Genomic DNA, 16,161 nt, shown 5'->3' with positions numbered 1-16,161 from the left:
TATCCTCAGCCGGTCAAATGTCGTCCTCGTCGTCTTTCTCCGTGTCAGCAGATGAGGTTCGTGAGGCGAGGGAGAGGGCGAGTTACCGCGGCCGTAGCAGACGAAGCGGAGAGAGTGGAGGCGGGACTTCTGCTACAAGTAAAGCGACACTTGATTTGTTCTCTCGCGTTTGTCCTTACAGGCTCCAGTAGAAACATGGCGTCTCGCTGCTAACAGTGGCAATGCAACCGCGGCCCAGGACCATGTTATTTTACATGACTTTTTGAAACACTACAAAAATGAAACAAAAACTATTATACAGCGACTAGACAATGCAGGAGCACATAATATGTATAAAAAAGTGGATTTTGGGTCATATTAACCAATAAATACTACGTAGTGTCCCTTTAAGTCGGTCATCGCCGGACAAACTGTGTGATTAACAGGAGTTTTCTGATCAGACACATCCCCTTTGTCTACCTCACTTCCCCTTAAATTCTCCGCGTCACCGCTGACTCCATTTCCTCCTTCAACTCTCCTCTTTTACTCAGTGCCCCCGCTGGTGAAAGACTGAGGAGCTGAGCGGCGAAATTTAAGCACGAGCGCCATCTCATGTTGCCCCACGGTAACAGCGAATGACGCCATTTTTACATGACGTATCGGCCACCTTTTGTAAACCGGAAGTGGGAGGAGTGTCGCCGTGACAACCGTCACGTCAGAGACCCCTCCTTCTTGTTTACCTTTTGGCTTTGTTTGTTTACTTCCTGTTTCCCACGCTGTTACCAGCTGCCAAAGTGACACGCCCCCCTTTTGCCCATTTCTGCACTCATATCCATGCCCCTTTTCCTGCACATTTGAACCCCTTTTATCAGTAGTATTTTAGATTAGAGGATTGCTGTTTGTTGTTGTTATTGATTACTTTAATACTTTAATAAATGTTAAACCTTTATTTTAAAAGTACTGTTTCTGTCTTTTGTGCTTGCTTGCTTGTGACAAGGGTAATTGAAAGAAGCCAGTGTACGACCTCACACCTTCTTGTTAATTATTAATTAATACAAATATACTTATTATTAATTAGTGATAAATGATAGTCAAGAGACACTTTAAGGTCGTTAATTGACAGTCCTTCGGTCATTCTCCTCGTCTTGAGAGGAGTGGTGCCCGTTTTTTTTAGAAAATTGACGACAAAATTCATTATTAAAAATAATTAATCATTGGTATTAATATTTTCTCACCAATTACAAAGTTGAATCACACCACTAAGGTTCATAGAAATGGTTTGAAAGTGTGATCAGCAGTTCTCCAAAAAAATAAAATCCCTTGTTATTGCCAGAAGTCAGAGGAGAACGACCAAACTGGTTCAATAATATAGAGAAGAAACAACAATAACTCAAGTCTACTATGAAGGCTGCATTTACACTGCATGATGCAAGTGACCCAATTCTGATCTATTTCTCCCATGTGGTACAAATCAGATATGACCCCCATGACAGTGTGAGCATGGATTCAGATATCAACAGATCAGATTCAGGCCTCAAGTCAGATCAAATATTCCCATCAATGTGATTTGTGCTTCCTTAAAAAAATACCAATACCAAAATACCTTCCAAAAAAATCTGATACAGGCAACATGTCCGAATTGGACATCAAGACTCCTGCAACTTTATTAGGTGTTCTATGTACCGGATAAAGTGACAGGTTAATCATTCATGATTAATATGTCTATCACTACTGACTTGTTTCAATAAACCTTTCACTCTGACAAAACATTTATCCCGAGGAAACTTTCAGGATTGCTCCAACCTCCACTCTTCATCCTCTGATGAAGCCGTCACACACAAATCCTGACTCAGACAACTGGGTCTGTCACCTCCAGACTGCCTGTCATCCAGGGCTGACCACAGCCGAGGGCTAAAGCAGCCCCATTACACCATCACTAATCCGCCGTACAAACACCTGTGACTGTGCTTCACTCAGAGGGAGCTTCACAGGAAGGAGGTTGTCATGTTGAAGTGAGACAGGCGCGTCGAGCTGATGGAGAGGGGATGAGAGGAGCGGCTGTTTTGTCTGCCTCAGCCCACAGGGGCGGCATGAGTCACACACACCTTATTCAATACCTCTCTTTTCATTTTGCCTCCCCTCACAATGCCCACTGAGAGTTTTCTTTCAAAAAAGATCATTGCAGCTTTTTTTTGTTGGTAAGAGATGGCAGCAAATTCATTCCCCATCCTCCCACCCACTCAAAGGTTATCTACTGTCTTTACCACTTATCCTTTAAGGGCTGCAGGTGGAGGTGAGAGGCAGTGTCCACCCTGAACAGTGTAATTACAACTGCATACATGTGTGACAAGAAACTGAGAATGTAGAACTACAGGCATGGGGCAGTAAGGAACATTTCCTCACCCACATATCCTGACCAAAATAAGTGTTATTCAGGATGTGATTGCGATAATTTTTCTTCTGTTCATAATCTACCTTCATTTGCTTTGTATCCATAATCTTACAGATCATTTTCTATCCATCCATCGTCTATTGCTTTATCCTCCGCAGGAGTATCGTGAAGGCTGACATAGGGTGAAAGGTGGGGTCACACCGTGGACAGGTCAACAGTCCATCACAGGGACAACATAATAATGATAGAAATGAACAACCATTCACTAACACATATGGTAAATTTACAGTGTCCAAATAATCTCCCATTTCTTTGGACATGTGGGAAGAAACCAGATAAAATCCACATGCACACAGGGAGAACATGTAAACTCTGCCCAGAACTGCCCAGACCAGGACGCAAACCAGCAACTTTGCCGTAAGGAAGTTAATCTTCCTACTGTTCTGGAAAAACAACACAACAAAATGTTTTATGTTACAAAATTCACTCACTGATCACTCACACTTTTCACACACATGATATGTCAGTGACTTTCCCATTCATTCGTGATAATCCCAGTAAAGGAAATGTAACATGTTTATCTAATTGTGAGTGCTTTTTATAAAAATGTGCAATCATATCATATGTCATCATTAATGTGGACGAGCTTCTACCCTTGGATTTCCTGTCAATCACCCTTGTGATTGAACAGCTCAAACCTCTGAGTGTTTCCAAGCATGATGTGGTCTCTGAGTACTTTCAAATGTGAAGTATGTGGTTTTGAGGTATTGAGAGATTTCCTCCTACAGATAACTCTGTAGGAGTTTACAAATCAGATTTGACCTATGTCTTGGGCAATTTCTGCCAAAGTGTAACACAGCAGTGAGTTGACTGTGGACCATGCTCGCTAAATGGACGACGCCAACAAACTGATTAAAATGAAAGGTTGGGGAGGAAGGAACTGTGACCATTTTGCAATGTTGGGACTTAAACCTCAGACAGATTTATGATGTTATAAATAACAACAAAGTACTAGATGATGTAATGATGTAGTACAAATGTAATTTATTTCCCGTATGTTTCATAAAAGTGACCCTCACACCAGCATGTTTATGCCAGTATACTGCATACTGTGTATCGGTTCTGTCGCTCAGCAACAGGAAAGTATTTTATTTCACTGAACTACACGACTATGTGGACATGCTTGGCTTTTGTGGTTTGTTTTACCAGAGGTGATTGATTTCCGACCATCTCTGCATGTCTCAAACATGATGTTTTGGTTCTGGTTCTCTGTGGTCCAATTATCAACTCAAGACATTGTACTATATTGACTGTCACCTTGGATAGCACCAGTTAAAACTTATCTTGTATTGTGTTTTCTGTCACCAATAATTTACACACCTCAGCCATGGAAACACTCTTTAAACCTTGTTTTTGAGCACTTCAGCAGCTCTGCTCTGCTACATGAGGCTAAGCAAAAATTCAATAACAATATACAGTATATGGAAGTATAATTTTCTTCATAACAATATAATAAAGGCTCAATGTAATTGATTTTACATAAATTGTGCTCTTTGACAAATTTTGAGAATGTTTTCCCTCAGGTTCATGAAATATTAGTCTGTTTTTTGTTTTTGGTTATCTGATATTTATCAAAATAATTATGGAATTATTAAAGCTTTAACCTTTTTTTATTGCAACATCACAATTACCTATATTGTCCACAATCACTATTGACCAACAATTAATCAAATTGTTTGCAGTACAATTGTACAGTTAAAGCCAAATTGTGTCAAAATAAAATTTTAATTCATTTTAAATATGTTTTTTGAATGAAAGTGAGAATGATGATGTAAAAATTACAATTCACTCTGATATCACACATTTTAATTTAACCTGCATTTACCCAGGAAAATCCCATTGAGATTAAGAACCTCTTTTTCAAGGGAGTCATATAGCAATCGCAATTCCTATCAAAATGATCGTAATATTGTTTAGCCCTAACATGTAGTGGTTAGCATCCTTGCCTTTGCAGCATGAAGAACCGGGTTCTTTCTGGCCTTTCTGTTTGCATTCTCCCTGGTTGAGCGTGGGTTTTCTCTGGGTTCTCCGGCTTCCTCCCACGGTCCAAAAACATACAATGTGGAGATTAAGTAAATTGGACACTCTAAATTGTAAAATTATAAACAGATTTTAGAAACGACAAAGACACCGCTGGATGATGACTGGACAGACTGTCATACATATGAGGGAAGACAAACACAGTAGCCCTCAAGTTTGGAGGGTGAGGCTCTTTGGTAATCACATCTGTGTGTGAGTAAGATTTAATCAAACCAGACTTCCCAGGTCCTGGTCCATCTGTCTCCTGCCCTCACAGACAGGATGTTATCAAAACTCACCAGGGTGACATGACTGTATTAGGGTTGGCTATGCTATGTTATTAAACTAGTATGTAAAGAGACCAGCTGGACATTATGTGTTCAATGGTCCTCTGTCTGCCCCCCTCACCATGATTGGCTCAAACACAACACATGAGCGCTGTGTGGCGCATGGTGTCAAGGTCATTTGAGAGTAACGCGCCGTCCTCGCCAGTGTCACGTGAGAAAATCCCCAAATGTGTGAACACCGGGCTGATATATGTGGCGCCCTGGTGGACTTGAATCATCATTAATAAGACATATCAGCGCAAGTGACAGCAACGACTGCACGTGTTTGCGCCTCACAATAACATAATCAACAACATCCTGTACTCATGCACAGCAGCAGCAGCATCCTGCAGGAACAGCATCCTACATGACATATATATATATATGTATATATATATATATATATATATATATATATATATATATATAAATGCATATATATATATAGATATATATATCTATATATATATAGTGGAATGTCTCCAAAATGTAAAACACTGCAGATAGGGGTGCAGATCTGCAGGGAGACGCGACATCACCAAACTACATATAAAACACGTTCTGCCACCAGCAGATTCTGAGTTTCTTTCAGAGCTGAGGGTTTCAAACAGTTGTTGGAGCTTGCTGTTCTCTCTGCTCTGCTCTGTGCCACAGCTCCGCCTCAAAGCAACGCGCCATGTATAGAATATCTTAAAGGACACTTTACCTGGTAGCTCAGAATGCTCTCAGGGTCGTTGACGGGCATGTTGGCGAATAATCTGTTCATTCCCCACGGGCTGGAAACGTGAGACGTTCACGCGGTGTGATGAGTCCCTTCTTTGCCGCGGCGTTTTCAGGTGGTGTTTGTTTGTTTGTTTGTGATTTGAAGAGGCACAAGTCACGAGCTGGCCACAGCTGATGATGAGTGAGGGAGTGAGCGGCTCTTTCCTGGTGAAGAACACAGTGAAGGGGATCATTTTGTGCCCGAGTGTTATGATGATATCCCGGCCACACTTACTGCTGCTGCTGCTGCTCCCCCTCCCCTCGTGTCCTGGCTCCTGGCCGTGGGAGCAGGATGCAGGCAGCATCACTGCAGCCTCAGCCAATCAGAGCGCACAGGTGCGCAACGAGGTGCTGAGACGCACTGCTGCTGTACATCCGGCACAGAAAGACCAACATATACAGTAAATATTAAACTTTACACACTGGACTATCTATCTATCTATCTATCTATCTATCTATCTATCTATCTATCTATCTATCTATCTATCTATCTATCTATCTCAGTTCCAAACCATAACATTGAATAAAAGATGTTACAATCCAAGCCAAACTACAAGTTTGTTTATTCTTGGTTATTTTACATGTTTATTTATTTTTCTTTAATAGTCCACTGGTATAAAATGAAGCCTACTTCTTCTATTTACATACTAACATACGACCACTATTCAATTATACAGTAGGCTTAATGCAGTACAGTAAAAATCTATTTGTTAGCATATTTTATTTTCTCTTGGGTGATGTAACTAGCACTTAAGCAAATTTTGACTGAGCTACTTATTTATTGATTTATTTGTTTGATATATTTTATTGATTGTTCATGTGTAATGGTGCCATCTGATTGTTGCCATTTGAGAGCTGTTGGGCAAAAGTGAACTAAGCTAAGCAACTGCATCTGTGCCAATGGTGTGTAGTGAGAAAAACATGTTAACATATTAAAGAAATATATATCTTTAGATATATTTAGAAATCTTAATAGTATTGAGCTTCAGTTATTAGGTTTTATTTTGTTGTTAATGTTGAAGTTTTGAAGGGGGGGCATAATCAGGTTCAGTTTAGGGCCCCATAAATGCTTGGGCCAGCACTGGTCATGGGTTTATTTATAAATGCTGTATACCATAATACATCCATTCTTAGGCACATAATATAGCTAACAATACACAAATACAATGTAAGTATAGAAATGCTCATTTGCTCTATAATAAAGAGATTGTTCACATATGAAGACATATCCACAAACCTTGCTTGTCCTAGCAGCCACATTTTGATGAAGCATTTTGACTGAATGCAGCTGTAGTATTACTACTTAGTTGGATTGGAAACATGGGTCCATTGTAAATAATGTAAAGCAACTTAAGCCATAGTGTCTTAATATGTGGTAGGCGTGCGTGGTAGTAATGTGTATAAAGTAAAATCATCAATAATGTAATCATGATCATGATTTCATAGAACATGAATGAAAAGTCAGCATTGAGCAAATGAGATTAAAGTAACACTTTATGGATCTTATTGAGCACAGAGGGCTACTACAAAGCCTTGGGTGCCACCTTGTGGTAAATTAAGGCATTGACACAGAGTGCACGATAAATATTGTAATCCACACACATGGCATTAAGCTCATGTGCACACACATAAGACAAAGACAATAGTGAACAGTGTGGGCTTAGCACGTGTTCTCGGATCACATTCAATTTTCTAATTTAAATTACTCTATTGACATTAAGGAAACGCACATATCTGCCAGTTGTAAATTTAATTGTACATATTGAATTATTCATATACAGTATTACAAATGTTGTCAATCTACTGCATCAGTGCAGTGGGTTTGGCAGATATATAACAGAGCAGCTTTCGTCTCTTCACCAAGTACAATATCTAGTCTCTTTTCTGGGGTAAATGCCAGGGGCTTTTGTTTTTTCTATGTAGTTTTTATGCAGAAATGGAGGAAATGCTTCTATGTCTCTGTCTCTACCACATTCACAGCCATGTGTATATGCCTCTTCTGCGTCTAATCAGGATCAGACTCTGCGTTGTGCTTCTCAAAGTGTGGAGATAATTGTCTGCTTTAAATAAGGTCAAGTATGCAATTTGAATTTTAAATTGATTTTTCCAGTCTGAAAATTAGGATGTTGTTGTGTTGTTTGGATGTGGTGCTGATGAAAGTCTGGATGATTTGTGATCAGCAGAGTTTGTTGTTTTTTGGGGATTTCAGGGCACACCTGAAGGTTATTTGCACACGTCTATATTTTTGAAGTGATGGAAAATCAATATCGGCATGAGATAAAGTTTTAAAGTTTAGTTGTGTAAACTAAAGTGATATGACCACAGTCAGTGTGAAGTTGTGTTGTTGTCACCATCACGTGTAAGTCACACTGCAACTGATAGCATCAGGCAGGTGATCCACTTTCGTCAGCGCGTGACCAAATGTGTTTTTTTTTTCAACGACCTGACGCATGGCGTCCTGTTTCTTCCGGCGCGGTTGCCATGGTAACTATAAACATATTGCGGGAGTATGTGTGGTTGTTATGGGAACTGTGTATGTGGGAACGTGAGGAAGGGCGCAGGAGCGAGTGGACGGGCCACAGCGTTATAGGTTTGTATGTTTCAAATATATATATTTAGGCTCAGCTCTTTGTTTGAATGCTGTTAGAGAGACAGTTGATGAAATCAGCTTCATTTTTACGCACGAAACTGCGGTGTATAATGTTCTCTGCTGGCCGTGTATGCGTGTGTGTGTAGGCACTTTGCGTTATTGCGCATGGGTTATGCCAGTAAGAAGCCATAGAGCTCAGTCAGCTCTGTCCAGATTTAGTTCCCTGCTTGACCCGATTTACATCCCTCTTCAGAAGCAGTGAAGACGTGTTTGCCACGTGCCACTTTGATCAATTCAAATGTTTAACTACAGAAGAGAACATGGTGGCATCTATGTTGATAGCAAAACTGTTTAAATATTTTTGATTATTATTATTAGTAGTAGTAGTAGTAGCAGTATGATTAATAATACTAATATTAATGCTAAGATACAATGATAATCATAATTATACATTAGTGGTATATAATGGTATTAATATTGCTTTTGCAGAAATAACTTCATGCTTCTGCTGACAAAGAACCAAGGAATACATCTGGAAAACCTCAGCAATTAAAATGCAGCAAATGCCAGGTAAGAGCATATACTCTATATACAGTACATATATATATCGTATATATATTTACGATTACGAAAATATATTTCATATACACAATTTTTTAACACATATTTTTTCCCTCAGTTTTACAGTCCTCTGTGGCTCCAGTGGAAGGGAGGTTAAACCGCAGAATTGTGCCCAGTTTACCTGCAATCAGGCCAGACAGGCTGAAAACAGCCAAGACGCTTGTGGAGAAAGCAGTCAAGGTGATTGTATATGAATGAATAAATAAATAAATAAATAAATAAATAAATATAATTTAAAAAAAAAAATAATAAATAAATAAAATGAACTGTATCAACGCAGCATGTGTGTCCTCTGTAGAGTAAAATCTACCTTTCCATTCATTCTCAGTTGAGGAGAGTGTTTTCAGTGCAGGGGCCCTATCCTGTTATTCGCACTGCCTTATGGGCCAGAGGGTGGGTGGAACGACGTTTGCCCCATCCAGTTCAGAGGCCACCTCATTACCATGGTGATGAGGAGGAGGATGGTGATGATGGGGATGTCTGCACTGATGTTACTGGTAAGAAAATGAGCTGAAGTGAAAGTCAAAGTGAAATTTGAAAAGTTTCAAACTTAATGTTTCAAAGTTAACTCAAGTGAGTCCAGTCGTCTGAATAAAAGCTAATATACCATTGATAACGTCTACTTACTTACTGCACTATTACTCTTGTTATTGCCAAGAAATAAATCTCATGATATTACCTCCCTAGTACAACATGATTACCTTAGTATTACCAACTTGAGTTGTTAATGTACTGAAATGTTAAGAGTTATCCAGTCAAAACATATTTATTTCAATCATCCATATTTGTGTCTCCATCCATCCAAAAGACCAGAGGTGGAAAGTGTACTGAAATATAGAAGTTAAAGTTCTGGTCTAAAAATGTACTCAAGTTCAAGTAAAAAAAGGTAGCTTGTTTAAAATGTATCTGTCCTCACAATTCACCTGTCCTCGACATTCACCTGTCCTCATCATTCACCTGTCCTCGTCATTCAGCTGTCTTCGTCGTTCACCTGTCCTCGTCGTTCAGCTGTCTTCATCATTCACCTGTCCTCATCATTCACCTGTCCTCATCGTTCACCTGTCCTCATCATTCACCTGTCCTCATCGTTCACCTGTCCTCATCATTCACCTGTCCTCATCGTTTACCTGTCCTCATCTTTTACCTGTCCTCATCATTCATTTACCTGTCCTCATCATTCACCTGTCCTCATCGTTCACCTGTCCTCATCATTCACCTGTCCTCATCGTTTACCTGTCCTCATCTTTTACCTGTCCTCATCTTTTACCTGTCCTCATCTTTTACCTGTCCTCATCATTCATTCACCTGTGACCATCATTCACCTGTGCATGAATGTATTTATTTTTAATTCAGTCCAATATGTTTTATGCAGTAATGGATATGATAGTGATGTATGTGAACATAGTGAAGTACAGCACAAAACATACTTAAGTGAAAGTAAAATGACTAAAAATTACTTTTTAAAAGTACTAAATTACAGTAACACTAGTAAATTCATGTAATTCATGACTTTCCACCTCTGCTGAAGACAGATTAGAAATATTATTGTGTAAAAGCTAAAAGTGCAGGAGTTCAGCTTTATGTAACTGAAGCACTAGTAAGCACCAAATAAACCCCATCCCCCTTATAAATAATAAATGATGGACCTCACCACACAGACCCCTGCCTGTCACACACATACACACACATGAACACACACTGTGCTCTTATCTGATTCCAGAGAGAGTGGATGAATGTGAGAAAGAGGAGAACTTTGATGACATGTATGAGCTCATGGTAAGAGAACATTCTCGTGAAGGTCAGCATGTTATCGTGAGATGAAAACTGTGCAGTAAACGTTGCCTTTCACTGTTTTAGTCGCGTCTGGTTCGAAATGAAACTCCACATTTTCACTGGACAATGCGCCGAGATTACATCGACTGTCGCAGCTTACGCAACGACCAAGTGACCAATCACTATGCAAACGTGGGAACTTTCACCACCAAGGTCACATCTCTTAAGAGTTTCTAATGATTGACTGAAAGTTGTTCAACTGTGGCCATAGTTGAACTTGTTCTATGTGTCTTTCAGGTGGGGCTCTGTGTGAACCTTCGTAACCTTCAGTGGTTTGATGCTGCAGATCCTGACACCTTCTTCCCCAGATGCTACAGACTCGGAGCTGAAGACGAAAAGCATGCATTCAAAGGTTTCTTCTTATTTTAAATCATAGACGTGTGTGTGCATGGATATGGAACATAGGGAGATAAATGTTTGTATAATGACATTTTTAATTAATTTAAAGGTCCAGTATGTGAGAATTGGTGATTGGTGAGATTGCAGATTGTAACAAATGGAGAAATCCTCAGCTCATGGAGCTTCAGTGGCCTTTGCATACCTGCTTTTTCTTTAATCGGTTAAGGCCCTGGTATACTGCCGCACACAGCGCGAGTGGACCCAATGACGTGATTTGCATCATCAACGTGCAACACACAGGCTGCAGCCCAGGCAGAAAAAAACATTTAGACAACAGAAGAGGTAGTCGCCAAGGAAAGTCATCCAAGCCTCGACCTGGCGACCCTCGAACTGCCCTGCCCCACAGACCTTTCAACTGATGAGATACTTGAAGCAGACGTGTCCGAAGAAGCTGCAGCATCGTTCTCTTCTTCTTTGGTAGGAAATAGGAATGCGTCCTATTCCCTGCGTCCAGACCTGTACTGCTATGCGATGGTGAAGCGAGGTACTACAGGACACTGTGGGAGAAACAAGACAGCACAAGATGACAGCCTCCGTAAAGTAAGGCCCTTGCTTATTCTAAGGCTACGGAAAACAAAAAAAAAGGTATTACACACTTATTCAAACATAGTTAAGGGTTGTTTATTCAATTTCTGCCAATAAACCCTCCTAAATGTGACATACTGGACCTTTAAGATAATCTGTCACCCTTCCTGTTACATTATGTTCACCATTATTCCATTCTGTCTCTGAATTATATGAAAACTAAGAGGACTTCAGGAGGACAGCTTGCACCAGCCTGCTGCAGCATGTGGTGGAAACATGGAGCAGACAGGGACCAGAGGTTGGGGAACAAAAAGCCAAAACCAGCACCGCTGAAAGTAAAAATAAGTACAAATGCACAGCATGGCATCATATGAAGTATGGAGTATATAATGTAACAAATCCATTCTTTCTTTTCAAAGAGTTAGAGCCACAGATGATTGACACAGCGTTGCGCGTGTGTGAAGAGTTTCTTAGCATTTCAGAGCATGGTGACATTGATGTAACTGTGGATACGACCCCAACAGTGGAGAGACAACAGTGGACAGAGTTTCTGCAGAACTACTACATGGTTGTTCAGTGAGTATGTTGTTGTTTTTTTTGTTCATTTTTCAGCATGCTTCTCGCTTGCATTTGCATCAATTCTACTTATTTGGTCATAATATAACACTGACTCACCCTAAACAGGAGTTAGCAGTGATAATCACAGTCAATTGTCAGTAAACAATAGACATATATTGTATGTATATGTTCTTTACACTAACCAGAGTTCATGTTAGGCCTTTGGAATTAATTTAGTTAAAAATGATTAGAGCTAAACTGCCTAAGTCCTATTTTAAAAATGAATGGAACTGGACACAGCGAGGTCATATAGTATGATAATAGATGTGATGAATGATAATATGTCAATCTATAAAGCTAATAAATTTGTTTATGTAGTGAAGGTGCCATGATCAGTGGCAGCGGTGCATTTGTGGGCCGTTGCCAGGCAATGTTGAACAGACTGCAGGAGTGTTGTCCTCAGCTGGACACAGATGGACTGAGTAACATCTGGATTATCAAACCGGGTGCCAAGTCAAGAGGACGCGGTGAGGATTTCTCCTCAGCAACATAACATTTATACTGTAAATCTACCGTAGCTCATTTTTGTTTTTCTCTTTCCTGTCATACCAACCAATAATGCAGGCATTATGTGTATGAACCGCCTGGAGGATATTTTGGCACTAATAGACACAGACAGAGCCATGACTAAGGAGAGTAAGTGGGTGGTTCAGAAATACCTGGAGCGTCCTCTGCTGGTCCACGGCACCAAGTTTGACCTCCGTCAGTGGTTCCTCGTAACGGACTGGAACCCTTTGACTGTGTGGTTCTACAAAGAGTGTTACCTGCGGTTCTCCACTCAGCCCTACTCAACAAAAAATCTTGACAGGTTAGAGGATCAGACAAAGAAGTTTGATACTGTTTTTTGGGCTTAACTTACCTAAAGGTTCACTGAGTAGCATTTTGTAGGGTTTATTAACCATAAAAACAACTTACTTAACCTTATTTAAATCCTGGACATAGATCTTGTGCGTTATTTTCCTCAGCTCCGTTCACCTGTGCAACAACTCCATCCAGAAGCACTTCCAGCCGTCTCGTGATCGCCATCCGGCTTTGCCTCTGGACAACATGTGGTCCTGCTCTCAGTTCAAGGCTTTTCTGCAGCAGCAGGGCCGTGGGGCAAATTGGGAGACAGTGGTGGTCCCAGGAATGCAGCAAGCAGTGGTCCATGCCCTGCAAACAGCCCAGGACCTTGTCGAACACCGCAAGGCCAGCTTTGAGCTCTATGGAGCAGACTTTATGTTGGGCAGAGATCTGAGGCCCTGGCTCCTGGAGATCAATGCCAGTCCGACTATGGCCTGCTCCACTGCTGTGACTGCCCGCCTCTGCCATGCTGTGCAGCTGGACACGCTGAGGGTTGTGCTCGACTGGAGGGCTGATTCTAGTGCTTACACAGGAGGATTCCATATAATCTACAAACAGGTGGGAATACAATAAAACCCAATGCAGTAGATGGATAGGGTTATGTGTTGATGTTGTTTTCCATCCATCGGCTCTATCTCCACATGAGGGTCACGGCTGTAATAGGGTAGAAGGCGTTTACACCTTGGACAAGTCGTCAATTCATCAAAGGGCCACATCGAGACAAACAACCATTCAATCACACACTCACTCAATTTTAGAGTGTCCAATTTGCCTAATTCCCAAATTTGCATTTCCCTAATTCCCAAATCACGCACACTGGGATAACATGCAAACTCCATGCAGAAAGGCTGCTAATTTATCAGTTTTATAACATTAACAGATAGATTACATAACATGTATGTAATCTGTGGGGTCACACACTCTGCTTTGAACCACAAGCTTGACCACAATCTCTTTGGGAGCCAGTCTCTACTTGGCATCACTTTAGTTCTAATTTAATGTGACCTGTACATGTTTGTAATAATCTTGATAATGGATCCAGATCTTCCAGAGGCTTATTATGGATGTTAAAAGAAGATTTCCACTAAATGACAGATGCTATGTATTTTTGTTTTTGCTTTATTGCCCTCCCAGACTGCAGTTGAAGTTCCTCACTATGTGGGCATGAACCTTCTGGTGGAAGGAGCTGCTGTCAGGCGATCCAGACCTCTCCTTCGTGCATCTCCTGCTATTCAGTTCTCCTCAGACCAGACACTTCCAGAAGAGGTTAAAACAAGACATAAATCATCATTTCAGAAGACCCATGCAGTTGCTTCTTCTCACCATCCAGGCAAAGAGAACCAAACTGCTGAAGACAAAAAGAGGCAGCTGACATCAACATCTCCAAAGAAAAGATACGAAAGGAGAAGGGACATTCAGATTACCCAGAATCCCTCCTGTGTCTGCCGGTCCTGTCACACTTGTGTGTCTGATCAGCCATTGGCGGCACACACCAAACCTCAGAGAAAAGTGCAACGGTCGCGTCTTTGTGCAAACAGAGCCATTCTCGCCCCACGGAGTCTTTCTTTTTCCCTCAGTTCCCCTCACAGCATGCTGCACTGTAAATCTCAGCCCGGCCGAGGACAGGAATCCCATATTACTAGGTTCTTTCTTCCCCAGACAGTTTCTGAGGCCCAGCACAAGACTTCCACCCAGGTGTTTCCTTCACTCCAGGGTCCCCTCCCTACTCTGGAGATCTTTAGCTTGAAACCAAACAATTCGACTGGAAATAGTTCCAAAGTAGTAACCTGACTTTGTCCTCTCGCCGCAGCTTCCACAGGCATCACTCGTTCCTCTGTTCTCACAGGCAAAACATGGCAAAACACAAAGACTATAGTGAGGGACACAAACACTAGTGTTATTGAGTGTTCAGAAGACGGAAAGCAAAGAGTGGGAAGTTAGGGAGGTTTTGACAAGCATTGTTTTATACTTTTTTTGATTGTAATTATGAAGGAGTTAACATTAAAGCTGAGGGACTTTTTAATTTTCTGATCGTAATAAGTTTTGTTTGATGAATGGATTACTGAATTATACACACAGGGATTTTATGAAACAACCCTGGAATTAATTATTGTGAGGAACTACCCATCAAAACATTTGTGTCCTGTCCTGAGTAAAACAACTGCCAACTTTGATGTTCGAAATGTGCAAATGAAACTGTTCTCCAGAGATATTCATATTCAGTTGTTGCAATGCTTGCAATGTATTATATGTTTCCAGTAGATGGCATTAAATGTTAAAAACTGAAAAAGTATTTAATGGGAAAGCTTTGGTGGGGGAGAAAGGAAAAAAAGAAAAAAGGGCAGGAAATAATTTGCAGCCCCTACTTAGAAGATGGCATAGTTCCTGTTCCAGCCTTTTAATAAAAACAAATATTTGCAATCTAAATATGCCGTAAAAGTCAGAGCTGTAACATCATCTGTGTTCATGGAAAATATTTGAAATTGCTTAGAAAACATAGCTTCCCTGGGTGATTTAGATACACATAATGACCACATATTTGGCTAAATGGATTCAGTTATTTATGTTTCAACAATTGTATTATTCTGGGTATCAGCCTGGAATGTGTAGCTAAAGCGAAGGCTGCAAACAGAACGTGACATTTTTGCCATTAATTGCAGAGACAGACAGAAGCAGAGGGGGGGAAATAAGGAGGGATGTGTATCTCATGCATCAGTGGAGAGGTTGTGGTTATAAGGCAATCATTTTAACCATGTGTCTTCCAGGAACCAAGTAGGCTACTGAGAAATCTAAACCTTAACTGAAAAATTGCTAAATTGGCAGAAAATGGGTGAGTTACACCACAAACATCAGCTTGCAAATAGAATCTCATGACAGCATCCAAACATGCAACTCCCTACAACAGGCCTCTCTGTTCAGAAGGAACTAATGACATGTAGACGGCAGGCCGTGTTCTTCGACCTTGGTTTGTAGAAACAAACTAAATGTAGAATGCCACAAAATTACCATTAAAATATTTTAAAAGTAGTTTAAATATGTTGTTGTGCTGAGTCGACATGTACATGTTCATAGTTGAAGAAAGAGATAAAATGTGTTATGCTATACTTTTGATAAGCTTCTGTGAGCAGCGTGCAGATTATAGAGCTGGAGTAGAAATACAGATCATACATCATCATTAATCATACATCTAGTAC

The 16,161-nt window shown here is 40.6% G+C and overlaps 2 protein-coding genes across 2 annotated transcripts in view; one reads left to right on the top strand and one right to left on the bottom strand.

Annotated features, from left to right (window-relative positions):
* Positions 1 to 5,521, bottom strand: part of slc4a8 (solute carrier family 4 member 8) — a gene marked incomplete at both ends in the record, with an annotated part of 36,390 nt that extends 30,869 nt beyond the window's left edge. The window contains one exon of the mRNA XM_083888302.1: positions 5,483 to 5,521. Coding sequence (XP_083744428.1) covers positions 5,483 to 5,521 — 39 coding nt within the window. The remainder of the gene's footprint in view (positions 1 to 5,482) is intronic.
* Positions 5,522 to 8,682: 3,161 nt separating this feature from the next.
* Positions 8,683 to 15,751, top strand: ttll3 (tubulin tyrosine ligase-like family, member 3; the record flags this gene model as incomplete). The annotated part of the gene is made up of 12 exons (XM_083888301.1): positions 8,683 to 8,698; positions 8,808 to 8,929; positions 9,078 to 9,246; positions 10,470 to 10,525; positions 10,607 to 10,735; positions 10,820 to 10,934; positions 11,731 to 12,082; positions 12,443 to 12,591; positions 12,689 to 12,932; positions 13,090 to 13,525; positions 14,102 to 14,415; positions 15,733 to 15,751. 12 exons carry the CDS (start codon positions 8,683 to 8,685, stop codon positions 15,749 to 15,751), a joined length of 2,121 nt encoding a protein of 706 aa, XP_083744427.1.
* Positions 15,752 to 16,161: the final 410 nt, after the last annotated feature.

The sequence above is a fragment of the Microchirus variegatus genome (assembly GCF_963457635.1).
Source record: "Microchirus variegatus genome assembly, chromosome: 4".
NCBI classification, from domain to species: Eukaryota; Metazoa; Chordata; class Actinopteri; order Pleuronectiformes; family Soleidae; genus Microchirus; species Microchirus variegatus.
The sequence above is the reverse complement of the archived record's forward strand: the minus strand, read 5'-3'. Positions and strand labels throughout refer to the sequence as shown.